We start from the raw sequence: 25263 nt of genomic DNA on the forward strand, positions 1-25263 counted from the left end.
TGATTAAAATAATTAAAGAAAATATCTTAATAAGACCGTACTTTAAATATGTTTATATGTAATTATGTAACCTAGCTAATACCTATAATTGTCTCTCTAATCATTGACATAGATATCTAGGGACTGGTTTTACGGACAACAATAATGAGGCATGACAGGGGCCAGTACAGCGGTGTGACACCGGTACAACGCGAATGGTTGATGAGTTCGCATCACGCGCGCGATTGGTTGATGAAATCGCATCACGCGCGCTATTGGTCGCAACTAGTTGCGTTAGACTGCACGATTGGCTGGAATTCGTGAGTCACACCGCTAAACTAGTACCATTTTTAGTGCCCGTAAGGCCAGTCCATAGATATATACGTTAATGTCTCTAATACGATTTTTTCATTCACTTTACCTCTGTAACTCGGAACCTCTTTAAGGCGAATAAAAACCTATATGAACCTCTCTAAGTCAAGACCCTCTACAAAGAGGAAAACTCATTAACACGAACTTTTTGGCGTTTCCCTTCAGATTCATGCTATCGAGGTTCTTATAGGTACGTACTTAGGTGCGTACAGAGTACAGTAGGTATTACCTGCCTACGTATATAAGTATAAAAAAACTTACATAGTTTGGTTTCGCTACGTCGCTTCACTCGGAGTTTGATGAGACAGGACGAGATGCACTGCAACAACATATTTAAATATTCAATACTATTAAAACATGTTGTAAAAGGGCTTTTTATTTCCTAATACATCATCATCATTTTAGCCTTCAATACATACTCAAAATTAACCGTAAGTTGCAGCCAAATGGGGTTAATTACCCTATATCGAGTAAACCTACCCTGCTTCGGATAATTACCTAAGGGGTCATCCATTAATTACGTCACACGTTTAGGGGGAGGGAGGGGTCACGAAAATGTGACATATTGTGACATGGGGGAGGGGGGAGACACAAACTTTGTGACGTCACTTTAACTTCATCAGTAACCGAATTATTTTTTTAATTATTTTATTCGCTGTACATTTAAATAACAAGTTTTTAAAACGATAATCGTTTTTATTCTTTTAATTTTCTTTCCTAAGTAGTTTTGGGTTATAAAATTACTAATATTTATATCGTCAAAAATATTTTGATAAAATATTAATAATACTTAGGTACTTACTTAATTCGATTTGGCGATTTCGTAGAAAAAATGTGACATCACACTAGGGGGGAGGGGTTTGCCAAATGTGACCAAATGTGACAAGGGGGGGAGGGGTCAAAAAACCTAGAAATTCGTGTGACGTAATTAATGGATGACCCCTAATGGATATGTCCGATGACCTCCGTGTGGTTCATCTCGTCCAGCCGCGTCTCGTTCACGTCCATGATTTCGCTGGCAATTGTCTATGATCTAGCCAAATGGGGTAGATTACCCTATTTCGGGTAAACCTACCCCGATTCGGGTAATTACCTCATGGATGTGTCCGATGACCTCCGTGTGGTTCATCTCGTCCAGCCGCGTCTCGTTCACGTCCATGATTTCAACTATGCCAGTGAATGCGGGTAAAATTACCCTGTTTCGGGCAAATTTACCCTGTTTCGGGTAATTACCTCATGGATGTGCCCGATGACCTCCGTGTGGTTCATCTCGTCCAGCCGCGTCTCGTTCACGTCCATGATTTCGTCGGCGAGCTCGAGGTTGTCCATGTTCCCGGCGGACGGGGAGCCTGACACACAATATGGTATGAGGACGGTATATACCTATGAATTATGTCTAAATTAACCTTTCAACCGCTTAGGGCCACTTGCACCATCCCACTAACCCGGGTTTAAGCGGTTACACCGTTAACAGAATCAAATTGCACTGGTAACCATGGCAACTCCAGATTTAACCGGTTAACCCCGGGTCAGTAGAATGGTGTAAGTGAAGCTTATAATTTTTCATCGAGCGTGCTCGTGTCGGTGCCGGTACAAAGTTACACGAAGTTTGTCGTATTTATTAGATCGCGGCGGAATTAGCTGAATATTGTAATTGTATGTCTTTTACATGTATGTATGTATACCTATCAGTCTACGGCGGTTAAAAGGTTAATTGTATGGTGTAAACTTCGGAAGTGGGGAAATTTTGAAAACGGAAAATATCTACTAAAAACAGGAAGCGCTTTCTACTGTAGCAACAGTAAGGCCCACTTGCACCATCCCACTGACCCGGGGTTACGCGGTTAAACCGTTAACCCAGTGTCAAATTGTCCTCTGGTAACCATGGTAAGTCCAGGTTTAACCGGTTAACCCCGTATTAGTGGAATGGTGCAAGTGGGCCTAAGTAAACTAAGTTTAATATCTTGGAATACTTTAAGGTGGATATATCTAATGGCTCCTCTTCACCTTCTTCACTTCAGAGGAGCCTTAAAATACTAATGTCCTTTACCTCGCCTTACTTTATTTTTAATTCTTCGTTAATTTTTAAAATAGAAAGCGGCAGTCAAGAAATGACAACGAGAAATGACATTTTGACTGACAGCAATAACAAATTAATTTTTTTATATTAAAATTAGAGGTTTTGTCTTTTAAAAAAAGGTACGTAAGGCCGATCAAACAACTTTGTCAGTATGTCAGTATGTTTCTATATCTAGATGTGATCTAGATAATTTGCCATTCATGTACTATTACGTAGGTATACCCAGAAGTAAATGATTTAGACAAATTTGGGGGAATTTAAAATATTATCTTACAATTCTATATACAACATAAATATTACTCTACTACCACTAGTTTAGAAACTGTTAAGAGGAAAGGGGGCGACCGGTATCCACACAAACGTAGTCCTCATTTTCCTCTCCTCTCTGGATATTAATAACCTAGCCAGAGAGGATAGAGTGTTACGGAGTTATATATATCTTTGAGCTAGCTAAGTAAGCTAAGCCTGTTTTTTCGCTTTATTAATTACATAAAAGATAAAAAAAATAAAAAATCCTTTTATTTCTTGCATCAATTTTTACAAATGAAGTATGGTAGACATAAAAGAAATTTGTGTGTAATTTGTTTTTCGCTCATAATTCTTATAATGCTTACCAAACATCTGTAAGAATATTTTCCATGATTGCAATATCCAGGGAGGAAACTGGGACTACGTTTATCGTCTTAACGAATAGGGAAACTAGAAGTACTGTTATTCGACCGGCTAAAACACTTACCATACAACTTGACTTTGTTATCTTTGGTCTGAGCCACAATAATAACATATCCCTCCAGGTCCACCGATTTCGATTTTACTGTTGTCATTTTGTCTATTGCGTTTATTTGGGTAGTCGGGGCATTAAACGAATTCATCTTGAGGTTATTTTTTTAACTTATACTAAACTAGTTTTATAACGAACGTTCACGCGGCGCCAGCCTAGGCCAACGCTTCCTCCAGCACCATTTTAAACAGAATTTACGTTTAGAAAATGAATTTATCCCACACATTATGCTAGAACTCATATCTCACTTATCCAGGCGAGAATACTTCAGCCATGTCACTTTATCGTCCGCTCCCTACAGCACACGGCACTCAAAACACATGATTTTCTATTACTCTATGCAAGCCATTGGTGTCTAATTATTGATATTTAAGCGTATTGACGAGATTTTTGGTCGAAGATACTTCAGATCACTGGTCATGCTGGTTTTCTAGTTGGTGTTTCGGTTTTGTGGGTTTTTCAAACGCGCGCGGTGTTAACATTTTGGTTTTTGAGTCGCGAACGCTCCAGCGGGGACCGTTTTGTGCTATTTCGGTTTATTAAACTAACGTTAAAGGCCTAAAAGCGTGTTTTTGAGGTTGAGACGACGGTCCCACGTCCGCGGACTGGGTGCTCAGCGCGAATGGATACGTCCATCCCATTTTCGCACGATCAATAATGCTCCCTTCCCAGCATCCCTTAACTCCCACAGATACGCCGCCATTCACTATTCCATGTGCTCCCGGTAACATTTCTAAGATGACAGGAGACAATAATTTTTAACGCTGAAATTACGATTAACGATTATCGTAGCTGCAAAAAATAATAAATCAGAAATAAAAAAGGTTGTTTATCAAGGTCCCACCGAGATTTGAACTCGGATCGCTGGATTCAAAGTCCAGAGTGCTAACCATTACACCATGGGACCTCATGTTGAAGGGGCCGAAATAACGCAATACATTAAACAATGATAATGAATGAAATAATTTTAAATTTTTGAGTTGTATTTTAACTTTTTTATCACAGCATAAAATTTAAAAAAACACTACATACCGTATATGTATGAAAAACATCACTATAACTACATATTATACATTGTTCATTCGCTTATTTGAGGAAATCAGTTCCAAATACGTAGCCTAGATGGAGTTACTATGACCATGAAGTTTGTTGTTTTTGTATCATTTCCTAAGCTTTTAGCGCCATCTATGAATTTCACTTTGCAATGTAATAAAATGTTGCCAGGCCAAAAAAAATACAAAAAATGGGTAAATTTTACCACCCAAAATAAACATTCACTTTTTGTTTTAATGAGGTTCTTCTCTCACTCTCACTGAGCGTTATCTACTACACTCGCTCATGCGAGCGAGATGGCTGTGCGTGCCCAGGATCACGAATAATATCATGTTTATGAATTTAATTTTTCAAAACAAAAGTAATCGATAAGTTCGATCATAAATAACATTGCGCATTTTTAGAAGCATTTTCTTGTAATTAGCTTTTGCAAAAATAATTGTTACAATTTTTAGGTGCGTTTTAGACCTATGTTCGTGGTTTTTTTTCTATTGAGCGAATTAGGTACTAGAATATTGTGATCTAAAAAAGCGCTACGATTTCTTAAAATCTCTGCTGACTGAACCTACTGTACCTTAAATTCGTAATTTTTATATAAAACTAATCGTAGGACACATAATATATTTGTTTTATACTGATGTTTGTTTTATGTTGGATAGTTGCGATAAATGAGATGTTATACATTCTCTTTTGGTTTAGATATTTCGTGTTTGGCAAGGTTGCAATTACTTTGGCAAACTTTGATTTTAAGGTGTTTGTAAACTTGAACAAGCAACACTGCTTTGTCACAGCTCCCTATAAATTTTAAAAATTAGTTAATTAACACTCGCAACTTAAGATTATAAATATTATGGTCGTTCCAAAATAAATAATAATTGACTGTCGAATTGTCGATTAAAAAACATTGATTTCTCAATTACATAAAATGTGCAATTTTTTTCGCCTAGTGTGGAAAAAGTAAATCTTGTTATGGCAACACTGACGATAAAACGTCAGTTTGTCACTGACTTCGCTGTGGTAAGGTTGTCATTTCGTCTATCTGATAACGTGATAGATGAATGGAAAATAATTAACACCGTAGCAGCGAAGTTTAAGTGTTCAGTGACTCCGAATATATTCGCCGCGTGTGTTAAAAACAAGTGTAAACCTCAATACCATCGTCGTTTGAACCGCCATGATCAATGTGGGAAACAAAGATGGCGGAATAATACCGTGATCATAACCAAACGCGTCGTTGTTTTGTGGCGTCGTGCGTTATGTGCCGGGGTGGGCGCGAGCCGCAGCCGTGTCGGGGCGCGTGAGCGCGGGCGCGGGCGATGGGCGCGCCGGGCTGATGCCGCCGGCGGGCCGCGCGGCTATGGCGGCCGAGGAAGCACGTCCGTCGCTGTCTCTGTTCACCGCCGTCTTCGAGTACCAGGCGCAGGGCGGGGACGAGCTGACCCTCCGCCGCGGCGAGATCGTCGAGGTCCTGTCCAAAGACCCCAACATCTCGGGAGACGACGGGTGGTGGACGGGAAAGATCGGAGACCGAATAGGCATCTTCCCAGCTCAGTATGTGACCGAGGAGGATCCTCTGGCGGTGACATCGGTTATAGGGGATGTGGATCCGCCGCAAGTGTCGTTCTCGGAGCTGAAACTGGAAGAAGTGATAGGGGTGGGCGGTTTCGGGAAGGTATATCGAGGCTATTGGAACGATGAGGTGGTGGCGGTCAAAGCGGCGCGGCAGGACGCGAACGAGGACATTGAGGTTATTAAGGAGAGTGTGCTGCAGGAGGCGAAGCTGTTCTGGATGTTGCAGCACGAGAATATAGTGTCGTTGAAGGGTGTGTGTTTGGAGGAGCCCAACTTGTGTTTAGTGATGGAGTACGCGCGCGGGGGCTCGCTGAACCGAGTGTTGTCCGGCAGGAAGATCCGGCCAGGCATCTTGGTGGACTGGGCCATTCAGGTGGCCCGCGGGATGGCGTATCTGCATGTGGATGCACCTATATCACTTATACATCGGGATCTCAAAAGCTCTAACGGTAAGTGGATTTATTATTTATTAAGTTTTTGAAACTATTTAGCTGGTTTAAATAACTTGCTAGTTGATCCCGGGACTTCAAAGCCCTAGCCTATGTATATAGTGATTAAAACTTTGTTTTTAGGCCCCAACGTTTGTTTACAACTTTTCATCTCATTAATAAAAGTCACAGTAGCCTATGACAAAAAACAGAGGTGCTGTTATATATTGTGAAAATACCATTGATTCTAATTGGAAAAAGAAAACATAACATTTCAATGTTATTCTGTAGATAAATGTTTAATTGTTTGCTATATTTTACCCTTGAAAAGACATCCAAATACCTACAGAACAACCCTGATTGATGATGCATTCCTGTTATCCCTCATTAGGGACATAGGGCTCCCAGAAGAATCCTCCATTTGTCACGATCTTGAGCGGCTACTTCCAGCTCTTTCCAGCCAAGTCCAGTTGAACCAGCCTCTTTCTCAACTGATCACCGCCATGTAATACAAGGCCTCCCCGACCGTCTACTGCCGGCCGAATGCTAGCGGAGACCCTGCTTGGCCAGATGGCTGTCCGGCCTATGGAGTATGAGTCCGATCCAACGCTATTTCCTTTCAAGGATTTGCCATCCTATGGGTTTCTGTTCAGTCATCTGCCATAGTCTGACGTTTAAACCCTGATTGGAAGGCTAAAACCATTATCTATCAAGGCTCAGGAAGTCCCCGCATTCCTCAGATAACACCGATGATAAGGAACTTATCAATGATGTAAATATGTCAAAACAATTGACCTTATCTCGCCGCCAATTGGCAAATTGAATGTGAAGTGACAAGTGAATTTGTTATATTATTGTTAGTATTTTACTTGAGGACTTTTTACATGGTTTTTCAATGTTTTGTGTTTGTTTTGCTCTCGGACTTTAAGCTAGTTTTTTTTACTGACGAGTATGATCCCTTGGTTGGTTTGGCTAAGGGGGCTGCATCATCATAACAGTGGGAGACACGAAAAGCTTTGCAAATTGCTTGTAGCAATGACACAAGAAATGTCTGGTTTTATTGGAACACTATACAACCCACCCAACATTGTATATCATTGGGACAAATCTGGGTAATCCTGTGTGACTGAGGGTTGCGACTACACGAGGACATTGTTTGTGCACCAGGGTTTTCCATTTTGCCATCCTTATAATAGGCGCCTGTGTAAATCCTTGGCAGAGGCCTTGTAGGTTGGTGGATGTCCCCTGAGTGTGAGTTGATTGCCGCATCAAAAATGGTTAAATAAAATATGATTGGAACTAGCCAATAAAATAAATGTTGCACTTGAGTTAAGGTTAAAAATAAATAAACTAAAAAAAATATCCAAATATTGCTATCGCTTACTCAATAATTTATGATCATGTTACTTCTACAACTAAGATTGACCTTTTCTAAATCTGTTAACTCTGCAGAATGAGCCGATAATTATAAACACTCACCTTTCATGTTTCCTCCGGCAAATAATCATTAATTAATCAATAAAGACTACCTTGACCATAACTAACATCGAGAAATACCAATAATATCCATATTTGGTAAACATCAAAATTAATTTGCTGACCTTCAATAATCAAATTAATCAAAGCTTACTATAATTGGGGTCAAACATCTGTCCATTGGCAGGATTTTTATGGTCCTTATGCAATACTGTGGCATATTGTTCCACCCACATCAGCTTTTGTTAGTAGACACCAGAGACTGTTAAAAATGTAGACAGTTACAAGGCTTGGAACCGGTTTTTACTTCATACAAAAATTACCGGTAATAATAATATTACGTTTTATTTCGTTCTTTGGTTTATTATATAATTTTTAATGGAATATGTTTGACGAAGATGTTACCTAAATACATGATTCAGTCCTACGTATAGAGTATAGAGCATAAAATAATTAAAAATATTGGGCTATTTAGGGTCTTCTAAAAAAACCGGTTCCGAGCCCTGGACAGTTAAGCTCCGCTTAAAGTCATGCTCGATTGTAGGTGTAGTGCTGCCATCTATAGTCAAGTTAATATCAGTTTACTCCACCAGCCCAAGCCAAAAAGTTCACTTAATATTAGCTCTACTATCTGCAGGTATTCTCTTTAGAGCTCATCCGGGAAGTGTCTACTCTAGGCAATGTTTTGAAAACATATTATAGTCTTTCAATCTATGCTTAACACATTCAGGCTAGTTTTTTCTATATATCTGAGAAAATGTATATATATGCAACTGAGACCTCATTTGTATGATGGCACCTAATCAATTTGAGATACGCACCTTGTACGAAGAATGCTAGTCTTATTTTTAACTGGTCTTTTGTGAACACCCAGTAGGCAATGTTTTGAAAACATATTATAGTCTTTCAATCTATGCTTAACACAGTCAGGCTAGTTTTTAGGGTTCCGTACCCAAAGGGTAAAACGGGACCCTATTACTAAGACTTCGCTGTCCGTCCGTCCGTCCGTCCGTCCGTCCGTCCGTCCGTCCGTCCGTCCGTCTGTCACCAGGCTGTATCTCACGAACCGTGATAGCTAGACAGTTGAAATTTTCACAGATGATGTATTTCTGTTGCCGCTATAACAACAAATACTAAAAACAGAATAAAATAAAGATTTAAATGGGGCTCCCATACAACAAACGTGATTTTTGACCAAAGTTAAGCAACGTCGGGAGTGGTCAGTATTTGGATGGGTGACCGTTTTTTTTTGTTGCTTTTTTTTTGTTTTTTTTTGCATTATGGTACGGAACCCTTCGTGCGCGAGTCCGACTCGCACTTGCCCGGTTTTTTTTCTATATATCTGAGAAAATGTATATGCAACTGAGACCTCATTTGTATGATGGCACCTAATCAATATGAGATACGCAATTACGCACCTTGTACGAAGAATGCTAGTCTTATTTTTAACTGGTCTTTTGTGAACACCCACATCATTGAACCTTATTCTTGTTGTCAAATTATACTTTGAAAGTGTTAATTTGATGGTTACAAGGATAAAAAAAATGGCCTAGTCTGAAACAATAATGTGTCTTTTACAAGCTTCATTATGTGTTTTATTATTAAAAAATCTCAGGGCAATAAAACGTTTATTGACATATTCGTGTAGTTTTCTTTAACAATGCAAAGGTAATCATTATCACAAATATGTTAGGCTAATGAATACCCTTTTTATCTTGTAAGTGCTAAGAATATTCTTGGACAAATTTGTTTTCCACACAAAACATTGAAAGTTCTCATAAACAACACTCCAGTGCTTAAAATTCCTACTTACAATACTAGAATATAAGTACAAAAAAAAGGTTCAAGGAACTCTGAAAGTTTTTGTTTTTGTCATACCAACATAAAAATAGTATAAAGGCTCCATCACACAGTTGACATATAAAATGCTCACGCTCCGCCCGTAAAACGCGTCTGTGTGACGGAACCTTTAGGTGCCATTTGGTACAGTCGCCATCAGATATATCGGAGCGGCCGAGGTGCTCAAAAATATCTGAACACGCACTCTAACGCCTTGACAATAGAGGCGTGTTCAGATATTTGTGAGCACCTTGGTCGCGCCGATAAATCTGATGGCGACTGTACAGTTAGAGTTTGCACGACGGATCCGAAATGTATGGGAAGATCCGCGGATCCGGATCCAGATCCGGATAATTTCATACATTTCGGATCCGGATTGCAAACCCTAGGTACAGTTCTTACAATTAATCAAAAAATCTTTTGATAAACGGGCCCCTAGTCCGATAGATACATTTGATCTCGCTTAAAAGTAATAATATATTCATTTACTGACGCTGAGAAAATAATTCAACTGTTGCATCGTTTTTAATAATGAATGCATCGATTAAGCAAACATTCACATGCACAATAAAATCCTTGACACCATTATTACATTAAACACTACCCGGCGCGTCAAACAAAAAGTAGGAAAAAAGTACAATAGCAATCAAATAAATATTGACTTCCATATTTGTACCGGCCCTTTGTCATTTCCTTGTTTAATAATTCCACCGTAACTGTGGCTTTATTCAGCTGTTACAATAAGACTTAAACACCATAACTAGTTGAACAAGTTAGTGCTTTGGTCAATTAGTGCTCTATCTAGGCTACCTATTGTGATTTCTAAATGGGCCGCATCTTGTGCAACGCCTATTTCTGCATAAATGCAGTTAAATTATAAATGCATCAGCGTTTGTAATGTTACACGATATTATGCAGCTGATTGAGACAAAAACTTACAAAATGTATTGTTTGTATACTTACCTATTTTCTCAAGGCTTGGCTTGGTAAAATAAGTAGGCAGTCCTATTTTTTAGGGTTCCGTACCCGAGGGGTAAAAACGGGACCCTATTACTCAGACTCGACTGTCCGTCTGTGTCACTGATAGCTAGACAGTTGAAATTTTCACAGATGATGTATTTCTGTTGCCGCTATAACAACAAATACTAAAAACAAAATAAAATGAATATTTAAGTAGGGCTCCCATACAACAAACGTGTTTTTAATGCCATTTTTTGCGTAATGGTACGGAACCCTTCGTGCGCGAGTCCGACTCGCACTTGCCGGTTTTTAGATATTCTCTATCTGTTAAACATTGCGTTTAAAAGCTCAGGTAAAAATTATGCTTTTGATATGATAATTGTACAGTCGACGTCGAAACTTATTGTTTTAAGGTACTAAAGTGCAAAAGTGTGTACATATATGTGAGATGACTGAGATCGACTGTACGCGTACAGGCAGCAGCAAGTTATCAGCTACGCACACATGTAATTTGTATGTACATGCGTGTGTGCATGTCTGTGTGTAAATAACCTAACAACAAACACACTCCTTGTTTGTTAACTTTATTATTATGAATTAAGTTTTTTTACATCTACTATAAATTATATACAGCGTGTTATAAGTTATAAACGACGCGTCTTGCTTAGAGCTTACATTTTAGGTTTAGCTGCATAATGAAGTGTTCAATGGGGTTGGCAACTGTCAAACGTTTGCATAGATGGCGCCATCATAGGTTGCCCCTTTTTCTATGAGATTTGGCTTAAAGGGCTGGCATCCAGGGTATTAAAAAAACAAAAATTTGACACAATTCTAGGGATTGACAGGGCAAGCTATGATGGCGCCATCTGCTAAAAACTTCCACCGGCCAACCCCATTGTAAAATAAATCGACACAAATCAAGTTCTATAGACTTTGCTTTCCCCACTATTTGATTACCAAATCACCATAATACAACATATCCCTAATCTCGACTGATTCATTACACCAAGTTAAATAATAACAATAACATTACATAACAATAACATTACATAACAAAGATACATATTTAAACACCACATTATTCCTCCCTCGTAAACGGGGTGAAAACCCCTTTTCGCGATCCAATCATGTAAAAGCTTCCGACTGTGGATGTCATTCCAGTAGCTTCTCGAGTCGAGGTGACGACATCTCTTAGAAAATGCTTCCGCACCTCAATGGTGCCGGCACTTCATAGTGTTTAGTACAGTGACAGTACAGGTACAAGTTTAGTCCAGTGACAGGTACAAGTTGAAACCTGACCGCAGACGACAGCATCAGACGACGTGTCCGCGTTGACGTCGTGGCGTCATGTCGCTATGTTACGATTTCGAACCCGACAACAGAACGGCAGCGTCGTAATGCAGAGTGTGAGACGCACGACTGATCTGCGGTCGGGAGACAAGTGTCGTCGCTAATTTCGTGTAACTGACTGCGAATGGTATTTCATAGATACATAGAAACCAGTCGTGTCGCCGCGACACGTCGTCTGCGGTCGTGTTCCAAATTATATCTTAAACTATAAACAGAAGACTCGCCTCTACTATGTGAGCGAGTGGAACACCCGACTCGTCTTGCCAATTTCCACGTCGGCTAAGTAAAATGAAAGTGTCTCGGGACCCTTTCGCCTGACGGAGCTAATTTTTCACCAGAAATGTGCGGTGATTGTCTTGGGTAAACATTCGTAGGTGTGTCTTTAATCGTGTATAGCGTATGAACACATCAATGCATAAAATACGCTAAGAAGATTTTCAACTAAATGACGAATTCAACTTGCATCAGATTCCATGTGGTTAGTCCGTGTAATTGGTTCATATTAGTTCAATGAAATAAATCTTCTTTAATGTACATAATCATAATCACAGAATAAGTAATAGTACTACCGTACAGAAAGGACACTTCCTACAAAACCGAAGTTTGACAGCGATTCAGGGTCGAATCATGATATCCCTTTCTAGCTTATGGCACTTCCCTTTCGACTATTTAGGGTTGTCAAAATTCAAGTAATTATGTTATCTGTGGTCGTGCACGCAAAGGGACGTCAAGTTGTGTCAATGTCAACCCTTAATAATTGCTCGGAGCAATGCTGAGCCGAACGGAGCCGAGTTTGCCCGAAGTCAGGAGTGTCTCCCCACTGACATAATGCAATGCGAGTGGATTTTCTAAATGGGTCTAGATCCTGTGCTGATGCGCGTAAATTATATTGTCAGATTTTCTATAAGTAGGTAATGTTTTGTATGACAAATTGCTTTACAGATTTCTGAGAAAATATAGCTGAGCTGTATTTCAGTGGTACTCTACAGTTGAGTGGTGACATCGCAAGGATTCATCGGTAAGCTGGAGCCAATTTATATTTTCTTCTATACCATTAAGATGAGACTCTTAACTGTCTCAAAATAAACAAGTTTAAAGAATCGAGTTCATTTTTATATTGTTTTAAGGTTCCGTCACACAGGCGTGCTTTCCGGGCTGGGCGTGAGCGCGGCGTGAGCGTTTTGTATATAAAGGGGGCACGCCCCGCTCACGCGCTGCCCGCAAAACGCGCCTGTGTGACGGAGACTTTAATAATAAATAAATGTTATAGGGTTGAGACACATTGACTAAGCCCCACATCAAGGCTTGTATCTTGTGTTGTGGGTATCTACTTAGACAACGATATATATATCGTGTGTCGTGTATAGAAAACACCTATAACCCAGGAACAAATATCCGTGCTCATCACACAAATAAATACCCATACCGGGATTTGAAACCAGGACCGTAAGCTTCATAGGCGTTTTAATTAACCGAAAGATTCCTCTTTGATTCTACATACGTTAATCAGTGTTAAACCATCTCGCTCCAGCCAAACTATGCTAAATGTTTAATGAATAGTCACAAAGGCGAACTCGGAGCCCTAATTACAGGGGGGATTCAATTACGCCAGTGAGTGCCGGGCTTTATGGCTGCTGCGAATAATTGGGTTACAATATCGAGAACTAAAGAAGATAGAAAATGTTGAATAAAAGTTTAGTTAGCGTGTTGTATATGAAGCGTTATAAAAGACGTCACACACGCATACGCTAAAGCATCCTGTGTGCAATGACCTTTAGTCTTTATACCAGTTTTTTTTTAATTACTAATTGGAGACCATAACCTGTGTGTCTGATCCTGATGTGTGTGATAGCGGACAGACTTGACTGCCCGTATATGAGACACTGCTGCGAAATGCATGTTTCCAGCAGTGTATATATATATTGTAATAGTTAATTAGGTACTAACATTAGGAACGCGCATGCTTTCAGCTTTTCGATGCGTACGCATCTTCATACTAACGAGCAATTTCTCATATATAAAATGCGGCTCGATGCTGACAGATGTGATTCCACCCTAACAAATCTGTATGAGTCCATAGTTGCTCGAAATAAATGCTTTTCATCTCATTTTCATTTTTATAACTCGGCCGCAACGTATAGTCAAGTGTAAAAATATGGCTGCATACCTACCGCTTACGCAAAAATCTGTCTGTATTTTGTACAGTCAGCAGCAGAAGTTGCTAAGCGGAGGAGGTGTTCAAAATTACCTTGACACGCTCTTATTCTCTTAACAATTAAGTCGCGTCACGATCATTTTGAACACCTGGCCCGCTTAACAACTTCTGCTGCTGACTGTAGATCACCCAAAAAAATACACCCTATATAGTTTGGTGATGTCTCCCTATCTATGAGGTAATGGGTTTTTTTTTTTGGCAACATTTTCACGTCTCCCCGGGCTATACCCGCGTAAATCGAAGTTCGCAAATTTCGAGCGACTATCTCTGTCACTTTAATTACGCCTTTATTGGCGTAAAAAAGAAAGATGCTCGGAATTTGGGAACTTCGATTCGGTAGGCCCTCTGAAGTGGCTTCTTCGTTAAAATTCTCGACAGGCCTTCATAATGGCCCGACATTTCATACCAATTAAGATTACGAAACTTTTAATGAAACTATCGTAAAAATGAATAGTTCATGCTCGACCGTGTTTTATTATTTCGATAATGTCAATTACACTCGAAAAAAGCGGAATGGCTTTCGACAACCATTCTATATGGCTTTACGAATGTTAAACTCGTGTATATTGCAGAAAATTGTGGCGCTAATGATGATAATGACGTATAAAAAGTTGATACGATGTTCGAGTATTCATTGCTTACCACTATTACCGAAATCCGAAGGTTTTTCAAGCATCAAGGTAGGTACATATGTGTATATGCATGTACCTACAGAGATGAAGATTCATGAATGTCACAAATTGAATGAATATTTAATGATGTCGTTCTAGTTCTATTAGTAACCGAGACAAATTAGAACGTAAATGTATCATACAGACTAAAGACAGATTGCTTTGACTTTCAGATGCACTGATGCCGCAAGGTTAACCCTTTGACCGCTAGAGTCGTGACTCGTGGTATATTAGGCATGGCATTCAATGGGTTAATAATGCCGATTTTTGGAGCTCAGTCGAAACAAAAACCATTGAAAAAGTTAAAAGCAATAAACACAACTTACCAATAACTAACTAATAACTATACATTCCCAAAAAATATGTGCATTCCCGTTGCCAGGGAGGTTTTGGGAGTATACTGAGCAATAGGTCTGAGCGCGGGCAACTCCATTTCCCGCCGAGGTATGTATAGTGCTTTTCTCAAACATGCAATGAAATAAATAAAATAAAAAATCCACGAAATCCAAGTTTTATTTATAGAAAAAACTAAAAGTAAACTACACCCAAAATATAACCAACACGTACCTATACCATTATCACGCGTATGTTTTAAACGAGTCGTGTATTTTTACTACCCGTATATTTTCATGTATCTTTGATTTTTTCGCCTTGTATCCGTCTGACTGTCGTTTTCGTCATATAAGTTTACATAGTCTTTCATGTTCATATCATGTTTCACATACATCGTTGCTTTATGCATGGAGTAAATAAGTATAATTTCCAAAGTGTTGACGAATTTGTAGTTACATTCATTTAAAATATGCCACAAAACTGTTTCTAATAAACTGTAAGCCATTTTTCTTAGTTTCTCAAATAATAAAATTGCCATAAGCAACCATATACATACTTCGTCTTTGACTTGGCGGCAGAGGCAGGAAGTTATTAAAATCAATTCTGCTTACGCTGCCAATTCCAACACCTACAAATACAATTATTATTAATTTCATTATTTCCTCGGAACTCATATTAAAGTCAAAAAATCAACAACGCACCATAAATCCAATAAAACAGGATGAATATTTTTCAACTTTACCTCCATAACAATTTAAAAAATATAACTACGCGTGTTTGAGTAGACCTTTTTACCGCTAACGTTTAGATGAAATATTTTAAATGTTTTTATTTGTGTAGTTAAATTTATAATTTAAAATTATAGAATGTAATATTTATTAAGTTCATGTTGATTTTATACAAATACAACTGCAAATTATAGCAAACATTGTTTTTTGTCTTTTTTTTATATGCGTAGTGGCAGTGTCATTACGAACCATAAAGCAAATACTGCCTCTAGTTTTTTTTTATGGATGAATGCCAATGGCGGGAAAGAGGGGAGGCCTTTGCCCAGCAGTGGGACACACTAATAGGCTAAAGAAAAAAAAAAAAAAAAGAATGCCACGATGCTGTGTCACAAATATCTGTGAAATGAAAATTAAAAAAGAGGACTTTGCCGGCCTAGGCCTGCAAGATGTGTATGAAATTCCATTAACGACCTTTTGTCCTAGCCGCACCTGAAACGTCATACTTCGCAGCCTATTATAAGGAACATAATATCAATATTTCATTGCATGTTTGAGAAAAGAGTATTACTATCTATCTATCTGACCTACTCAATTAAATTTAAACTTTTATAACAAAAAAACATCGATTTGAGGTTAACTATTATGCAGTCGTATAATTTAATCGTTTGGAAAGTCTTAATCTATACATATAATAAAGCTGAAGACGGTCGAAAGTCTGTACATGGAAGATATTTGAAAAAAAGTTAGGTGGGGATACTTAGAATCGATAACAGAACACGTTCCAAAAGTTTTTAGAATTTTTGTCTGTTTGTCTGTTTATCTGTTTATCTGTTTGTCTGTTTATTTGAACGCGCATCACGTGAAAACGGCTGAACGGATTTTGATGAAAACTTTACTAATCTGTCGAGAAAATCCCCGGCCAGGTTATAGGCTATAAAAATTCAACCCCTAAAAGGGGGGGTAGCCACAACACTCGATTGACATAAGTTTGCCCCTGAATCTTATGGCGCTACTTAGGAAGGAGGGGCAAACTTTTTTCAAATATGTGCTACCACTATCGAGTACCCTGGTAAACTAACAGATGGCGCTGAATTTAATACTTTGTGACATGAATAAGACAGTAAGACACCGAGGAAAGATTTTGCCAAATTAACTCTAAGTTTAAAACAGGGCGTAGAGATATCAACAAAAATAATTGAATAATTATGTTGATTTAATAAATTGATAATACAACAAAATTAAACGACAGTAAATTAATTGCCCCTCATTCCACAGTCTTTTGGGGAACTGAGTAAACATTAATGAATAAAGAAAACTAAAAATTAGTTTACATAGTGGTAAAATAAACACACATAATTATCAACACGCGTATAATTGCATAATTATTTAAAATTATTAATTTTCTCCATCATGAATTATACTTAATAGTAATTATATCGCATCCATATCAAATCCATATTCATACAAGGTGGGTACTTTGAAAAAAAAAACGTTGACCTGTGTCATTTGCAGTGCCGGATTAACCCTTTTAGGCAAAATAAGCACTTGCTTGGGGCACCACGTCTAGGGGGCACCAAAACCGTAGGCAAAAAAAAGCGCAGGCTGCATCAGCATTGCAGTCGTCGTGGAGTAGGTACCTACATGAAACTTTTATACGTGTAAAAGTACCCATCTAATAACGTCCCATCCCTTCTCTGTATGAAATCCTGGATTCGCGCCTGGTTGGGACTAAAAGTAAAAATGTACAACTGTCTATCAAACTGCGTTATTTATATCGAAAAATTTTCGCGCTCGCTTCGCTCGCGTTTACAATAACATTATAAGTTATGATAAAAGTGACAATCGGGTGGCGACTGCAGCAGAATTACTCTGTTGTAACGTTACTCCTGCAGCACTGTTAATTTTCGTGATAAAATGATGTGACTGATTTCCATACTAAAAGTAAAAATGTACAAATGTCTATCCGATTGCGTTTATATGTCGAAAAATTTTCGCGCTCGCTTCGCTCGCGTTTTCAATAACTTTCCAAGTCAAATTGCGTTTTTTATATGGAAAAAATTTCGCTCTTGCTTCGCTCGCGTTTTCAGTAACATTCTAAGATATGATAAAGGTAACATTCGGGTGGCGACTGCAGTAGCATTACTCTGTTGCAACGTTATTGCTGCAGTACTGTCAATTTTCGTGATACTATGATGTGACTGATTTCCATACTAAAAGTAAAAATGTACAACTGTCTATCAAATTGCGTTTTTATATCGAAAAATTTTCGCGCTCGCTTCGCTCGCGTTTTCAATAATTTTCTGAGGTATGGCGACTGCAGCAGCATTACTCTGTTGCAACGTTACTGCTGCAGCACTGTCAATTTTCGTGATAAAATGATGTGACTGATTTCCATACTAAAAGTAAAAATGTACAACTGTCTATCAAATTGCGTTTTTATATCGAAAAATTTTCGCGCTCGCTTCGCTCGCGTTTTCAATTACTTTCTGAGGTATGGCGACTGCAGCAGCATTACTCTGTAGCAACGTTACTGCTGCAGCACTGTCAATTTTCGTGATAAAATGATGTGACTGTTTTCCATACTGAAAGTAGAAATGTACAACTGTCTATCAAATTGCGTTTTTATGTCGAAAAATGTTCGCGCTCGCTTCGCTCGCGTTTTCAATTACTTTCTGAGGTATGGCGACTGCAGCAGCATTACTCTGTTGCGACGGTACTGCTGCAGCACTTTCAATTTTCGTGATAAAATGATGTGACTGATTTCCATACTAAAAGTAGAAATGTACAACTGTCTCTCAAATTGCGTTTTTATATCGAACAATTTTCGGCCTCGATTTGCTCGCTTTTTCCGTAACTTTCTAAGATATGGCGACTGCAGCAGCATTACTCTGTTGCAACGTTACTGCTGCAACACTGTCAATTTTCGTGATAAAATGATGTGACTGATTTTCATACTAAAAGTAAATTTGTACAACTGTCTATCAAATTGCGTTTTTATATCGAAAAATTTTCGCGCTCGCTTCGCTCGCGTTTTTTATCACTTTCTGAGGTATGGCGACTGCAGCAGCATTACTCTGTTGCAACGTTACTGCTGCAGCACTGTCAATTTTCGTGATAAAATTATGTGACTAATTTCCATTCTCAGCTGTAATGCGGCAATGAACGTCACTCAAGTAACCAAAAACATTCAATGTAATCTCGATGACCCTAGGAAGAGGGGGCACCATGGTCTAGAAATGCTTAGGGCATCAAAACGGCTCTGGTCGTTTGCGGAGTCAAACGATTTGGGACTCGCATTTAATACGCATTACCATGCCTTCCAAAAAAAAATTCAATCATTCGCGAAAGTCAGCAACGCATTGAGGTTACAAGGGGCACGTGGTCTCCCTTAGGAGTCTGAAGAAGACCACAGTGAGTGGCGCTCTAGCCAGGCAGGCCGCTTCGCTTTCGCTCGCGCGCGTATACCTTACTGTATCGTCCGATATACATCTACTACTCTGTCGTTTAAATCACGTGTAAAATTTTAATTAGGGCGAAAAAAACTATTGATTTTGGAGTGTAGTTTTATTTAGTGGTACCTAATTGTAAAATATTTTATCTGGACTGCAGTTTTCTAGCATATCCATCTGTCAACTTTACTTCAAGTTCCGCCTCCAGGGGAGAGGGAGAGAAATTAGGATTAGTAATTAGCCGCTTACTGACACAGACCGAATTCCACGCGGGCGAAGCCGCGGGCACAGCTAGTATCCTAATAAAAGACTTTATTCGCCCAATCCGGAGTTATGTCTCTGTTTAGTGTCCGAATAATGAATATTTTGTACCGTTTCAGACAGAATGGAATTAATAATGTAAATTATTACTGTCCCGTACACGGAACAAGGAGCATTATTAACATTATTGTGTACTAGCGACCCGCCCCGCCATCGCACGTGTTAACAAATTATACACCTAAACTTTCCTGAAAAATCACTCTATTGAGATGAAAACCGCATGAAAATCCGTTTAGTAGTTTTTGAGTGTATCGCGAACTAAAAAACACACAAACAGACAGACGCGGGGGGACTTTGTTTTATAAGGTGCAGTGACTATTTATTTTAGTATTTTTATAATGCAATGTTTACCCAGTCTCTATCTATGGTTACCAAATACCAAAAACATACAATAGGTATAAGTAAATCCCGATATAAGGTCAATAAAGGGTTATGTCAACTTATGTCTCTTCATTACAGGTCATTTGTTTGGACATAATCGTGTTGTTTTTCGAACAACGGTTATTTTATAATTGTGCAATGAATATCTGCAAATTACTGCTTGCGTAAAATCAGGGACATGTACATATTAAAGACAGACAACGTCCAGTTTCTCATCATTGTTTTGTGTTTTTTTGTTTTCTAATATGTAATTGCAACTAAAGAAAGAAGAGAATCCAGAGCGGTACAAATTAAATAAATAAAAATAATAAATATTATAGGACATTCTTACACAGATTGACTAAGTCCCACAGTAAGCTCAAGAAGGCTTGTGTTGTGGGTACTCAGACAACGATATATATAATATATAAATACTTAAATACAAAGAAAACAACCATGACTTAGGAACAAATATCTGTGTCATCACACAAATAAATGCCCTTACTGGGATTCGAACCCAGGACCATCGGCTTCACAGGCAGGGTCTCTACCTACTAGGCCAAACCGGTCGTCCAAAAATTGGAAGACATTAACAATTTTAACATTAACTAGATTAGACTAAACACATCCTTTTACACTCTATTATTACTCGCGTCCGTTCATACTTATGTTATGGGACAATCTGACACAAATCAAATCAATATCACACTTAGTTGTAAATGGCATCACGCTGGCAAATCTTGGCACCACACTGTGATAACATTTCGTTTCACTTTTACTGCTTTTTTCCTCTTATGAAATTTCGATGATAAAATTGTCGTCAATGCGCTATACAAGTTTTACAACTAAAAGGTACTCCCTTTGAATTGTTTAAGCACAAATTACTCAAAAATGAAGTTTTTGTAATGATTTTTTACGTTTTAATCAGGCCATATCTTTTAACGCGAGTTTCATCTTTAATTTCCTTATAAAATTACTGGCTTTACGTCCTCTCTTAAGAGGGTCAGAGGGACGCGACTTTGTCTGGAGATTGACTGTCTTAATTATTTCCTGTCTGTGGTAAATGAAGTTGCGATGTTATGCCAAGAGCGAACATGCCGGTTTATTGGCGTAATACCGTTTAGTTTGAGATGCGAATTTTATATTAAATTGCTACTTCTGAAATATATAATTAAGAAATCAGGTTTACTAAGAAAATGTTCCCCGGCATATAATATAAAATAATAAATCGAACATTTGAATGGCAAAATAATTGCGAAACTCTACCGTAACTCGAAATAAGATATTTTATGATCTGAGATGCAGGTAACGGTAAGGTAGGGAGAATATTAAATTGTAAATTGCCTGGATTTCTAGAAAATGTCTAGATTTTAAAACCAGTAGTACCACATAAAAGTACAGTTGAGAGACTGATATAATTGCCATTAAATATAAAGCAAATCTTACTAAAGGTTCCGTAAGGTTTTACATACGCTCACGCCCCGCCCGGGAAACGCGCCTGTGTGACGAAGCCTTAAAGATGTCAAAACATTACGTACGGCATAGGACGATCTGCATTTGCACATATTATGTTACCTTATGATGTTTTAAAACTGATAGTCTATTTAAAAAAAACGCATTTCATTTCATTTAAAGGTTCAGTCACACAGGCGCGTTTTCCGGGCGGCGCGTGAGCGTTTTATATGTAAAAGCGGCGCGCCCCGCTCACGCCCCGCCCGGAAAACGCGCCTGTGAGACGGAACCTTTAACTAATTTGCAAGACCGAAGTGATCCCATAAGTGTTCCGTGAACAAAGGTTTATACGGAACACTAAAAACAGCCCGATTCGTTTGTTAGGGTGTATAATTATTATAACACCAAGCTTATTTAAAATTACAGAATAATATAAAAACCCTCATATATTTTATTTAAAAACTCTATTCTGTAAATGCCTGTAATACCTTTCCCTTTCATTACCATTAGTCAACATTCTTGTTTATATCTACAGCCGTTTCATTTCTAAGTTATAGTCTGGAAAAGGCTGACAAATCTATAGAGACATCAATCATGCCTAATAATAGTAATAATTCCATCCATTAGTTGTGACAATTCGAGGAAATAAAGAATACATCAGACAGGATAATTAGATACGCATCAAAAATGTAGCGCGGTAGTTTCGAACTGCCGCTTCGGCCAGAGGGCCTACCGCGAACCACGTTCGACGTGTTGCCTCCCTGTCACACTTACGTACGAATTTACAAGTGCGACAGAGAGGCTACACGTCGAACGTGGCTCGCGGTAGGCCATCAGGTCAGGGGTCAGCAAATCGCGGCTCTTTGGGGGCACAATAGTTACCGACCGTAACCGAAACTTCGGCCTTACATTACCGAAAATACAATTTCGGCGCGGCCGAAAGATTCGGCAGGTTTTTGGCCGAAATTGAACCGTTGGCCGAAACATGATTTTTATGCCGACACCTGCCGAAACCGAAATATTATAATTCGGTCTGACATTCTACTCGTACACCGTATAACCACCAGACCAGGCCACCAGAGGGCCTACCACGAAGCACGTACGAAGTGTTGCCTCCCTGTCACACTTACGTACGAATTTACAAGTGGGACAGAGAGGCAACACGTCGAACGTGGTTCGCGGTAGGCCTTCTGTAAACAAACCGCCTTGATGCCTCAATGTCATAATAAAAACTTGTCAAAAAACTGTTTAAGGCGTAATATGTATAAGTTACTCTATGGTTTACTAAACAAATTAGTGCTGCACTCTGGCGGCAGAACATTGCAGTAATACTCCCTATTACGTTCCCACGGACCAGTGGTAACAGAAAACAGACCCGTTCTGAAATCGAGGCTCGGCTAAATCCCAAGGCGGGACATTGGTGAATGCCATTGATTTCCATCAAACCTGCTCGCTATAAAATGTCGGAAAGAGAGATCGTGGGAGAGTGCGATGGAAATAAAATAGATAGTGTTTCTATGTCTGGAATGTTTTTATAGCTGTCTAGCGTGTATTAGACTGGTTTTAGGAATAATTACTTTATTAATATAGTAAGCTCTTAATATAGATGCTACCTACCAGGCAGTCAAATGATCATAAAACCGGGCTGATTGAAAAAGATTACATAACTTATCTTAAATAATTATGTACAGTCAGCTGCAGAGATAACTGACCCCCCTGCATAGAAAATAGATTTGCATTGTTGGGTTTGCGTCGGGGCAAATATGCTAAGATCAGAAAGTAGGAAGCAAAATCTAACAATTTAATCTTTTCTCTCGAAATAGGTACCTATTTATAAAATAATGAGATATAATAAGGGCTTGGTAATAATCACAAAATAACAATATTCGCATTCCCAATGCCAATGTTATGCAGCCACAGACCCTTATCTAATCGTCCACGTGGCTTTATCGCCGCACAACATCGACATAATTATCGTATGCTATGTCGCGTGTAAACGTAGCTTACCGGACGATAACGATAACCAGTGTAACATTATTGTTTTATTGAAATCCTGTTTCTACAGACTTGACCTGCTAGCATGAGTTGCGTTCTCGCGCGCGACTCCATACCAACATCAAGTGCGACTTTAAGTATGGACAGTCACCTGCAATACAAACAAAAAACATATTATTGCAGGTGACTGGACTCGCCTGCGAGAAGCAACTTATGCTAGACCGCTTGGACTGTTTTGGGTTTATACGACTCGCTATCGCTATCATTTCACATCCTACCACTGGAAATGTCTTAGATTCGCCGTACCCTTATATCACGTGCGCGTGAAAAGGTCATGTAATGGAAACTATAATTTGGGTCTTGGCACACATTTTTAGAACGACAAATACGATTTGGGTATTACTTCTAAAGCAAGAGCGAATATTAAGGCTGGCGGCCACATAGATTCGCCGAGGCGAATCAAATCGAATCGCAATAATTCGCCTCCTATATTTTTACACAAGAATCGGCGCGCCGCGGCCGGTCGTCAATGGACGCAGTTGCATAGAAAATATAGGAGGCGAATTATTGCGATTCGATTCGATTCGCCTCGGTGAGTCTAGTTGACGCCAGCCTTTACTGAACCGGTGTGGTACGCAAGGTGTACAAACCACACATTGACCGGCTAGCATGTTGCGTTCTCGCGCGCCAGACCATACTTGAAGTCGTGCTAGATGTATGGAGTCGCGCGCGACAACGCAAGTCATGCTAGCAGGTCTGTTGTGGTTCAACCGATACTGGATAACCTAAGCATTATACACGCACTCTTTAATAGCAGTAACACCCTTTTGCAAGGGCCGCCCCTAACAATATGTCCAGCTGTTTGAAATGACAATCACTCACGCGAGTCGCGATTTTTTCTTGATAGCTATTTTATTGCCACTCTAATTAGTGACACCCCTTGAATTATTAGCACGCCATGGACTGTGGCTTTTCATGATGTCCTATATTGGTAAATTTGGCATACCATTCTAACCTCGGTGACGATACAATGTTATGGTGAACCAGGTCGGATGATGTTGACCAGGAAGAGAAAAAAGTGTTGATAGGAAATTTCTGTAATAAAATAACGTAACACGCCTTAAGGCTTCGTCACACAGGCGCGATTTCCGGGCGGAGCGTGAGCGAGGCGCGCCGCTTTTACATATAAAACGCTCACGTCCCGTCCGGAAAACGCGTCTGTGTGACGGAACCTTTAGTTATTTATTAGAAAAGATTCACAGTTTTTTTTTTTATGAAATGGAAGTTGCCTTTGTGGTTTTAAGCAGGCATATTCTCAAAAAACATGAGAAATATGTCTTTAAAAGTTAACTATAAAAAAACCTTTGGAGCGCATAATTCAGATTTTGCGAATTGAAAATCAGCGGGCGTAGGTATTCATATACTAAACAACATACAGTACTGGTAGTCAGGTTTGCATTGTCTTGAGAACATAAATTGCATACCAAATCGTAAACATCGAGTTACATTAAGTGGGTCATTATGTCAGTAATAATGATGACTTCCAAAATATGTTTACAATTTATATAGTAGGTAGGTATTAAAAAGACACAGAGATGTGACTTATTTGAAATACTTGTAAATACCTATTTTGTATTTAAATACCTTTTGAAGAAAACTATTTTGTATTTTATTTGAAATAGTTTTTGGGACCTATTTTCTATTTTCAAAATACAAAATACTTTATAGTAGGTAATGTAGATAGGAGTTACAATCTCTTCTGATGTTACAATCCTGGCAACTCTTTCATTCTTTTAACATGGAACTGTTGAATCTGTCTAAACAGATTACACGTTACTAATAACGTCGC

At 38.9% G+C, this 25263-nt stretch overlaps 2 protein-coding genes and 1 non-coding gene across 4 annotated transcripts in view; 1 reads left to right on the forward strand and 2 right to left on the reverse strand.

Annotated features, from left to right (window-relative positions):
* Positions 1-3970, reverse strand: part of LOC134797040 (protein PALS1) — a 222126-nt gene extending 218156 nt beyond the window's left edge. The window contains exons 1-4 of one of the 2 annotated variants that reach the window (XM_063769250.1): positions 3168-3970; positions 1606-1700; positions 1445-1465; positions 613-670 (exon numbers count right to left, since the gene is read on the reverse strand). In XM_063769250.1, the coding sequence (XP_063625320.1) occupies positions 613-670; positions 1445-1465; positions 1606-1700; positions 3168-3303 (310 nt within the window). In that variant the 5' untranslated portion in view covers positions 3304-3970. The remainder of the gene's footprint in view (positions 1-612; positions 671-1444; positions 1466-1605; positions 1701-3167) is intronic. The other variant, XM_063769254.1, reaches the window with a different exon arrangement.
* A 77-nt stretch (positions 3971-4047) lies between these two features.
* Positions 4048-4119, reverse strand: Trnaq-uug (transfer RNA glutamine (anticodon UUG)). Its single transcript has one exon. It is a non-coding gene; the product is annotated as a tRNA-Gln (tRNA).
* Positions 4120-5236: 1117 nt separating this feature from the next.
* Positions 5237-25263, forward strand: part of LOC134797078 (mitogen-activated protein kinase kinase kinase 11) — a 122310-nt gene continuing 102283 nt past the window's right edge. The window contains exon 1 of the mRNA XM_063769302.1: positions 5237-6286. Coding sequence (XP_063625372.1) covers positions 5599-6286 — 688 coding nt within the window. The 5' untranslated portion in view covers positions 5237-5598. The remainder of the gene's footprint in view (positions 6287-25263) is intronic.

The sequence above is a fragment of the Cydia splendana genome, chromosome 14 (genome assembly GCF_910591565.1).
Source record: "Cydia splendana chromosome 14, ilCydSple1.2, whole genome shotgun sequence".
NCBI lineage: Eukaryota > Metazoa > Arthropoda > Insecta > Lepidoptera > Tortricidae > Cydia > Cydia splendana.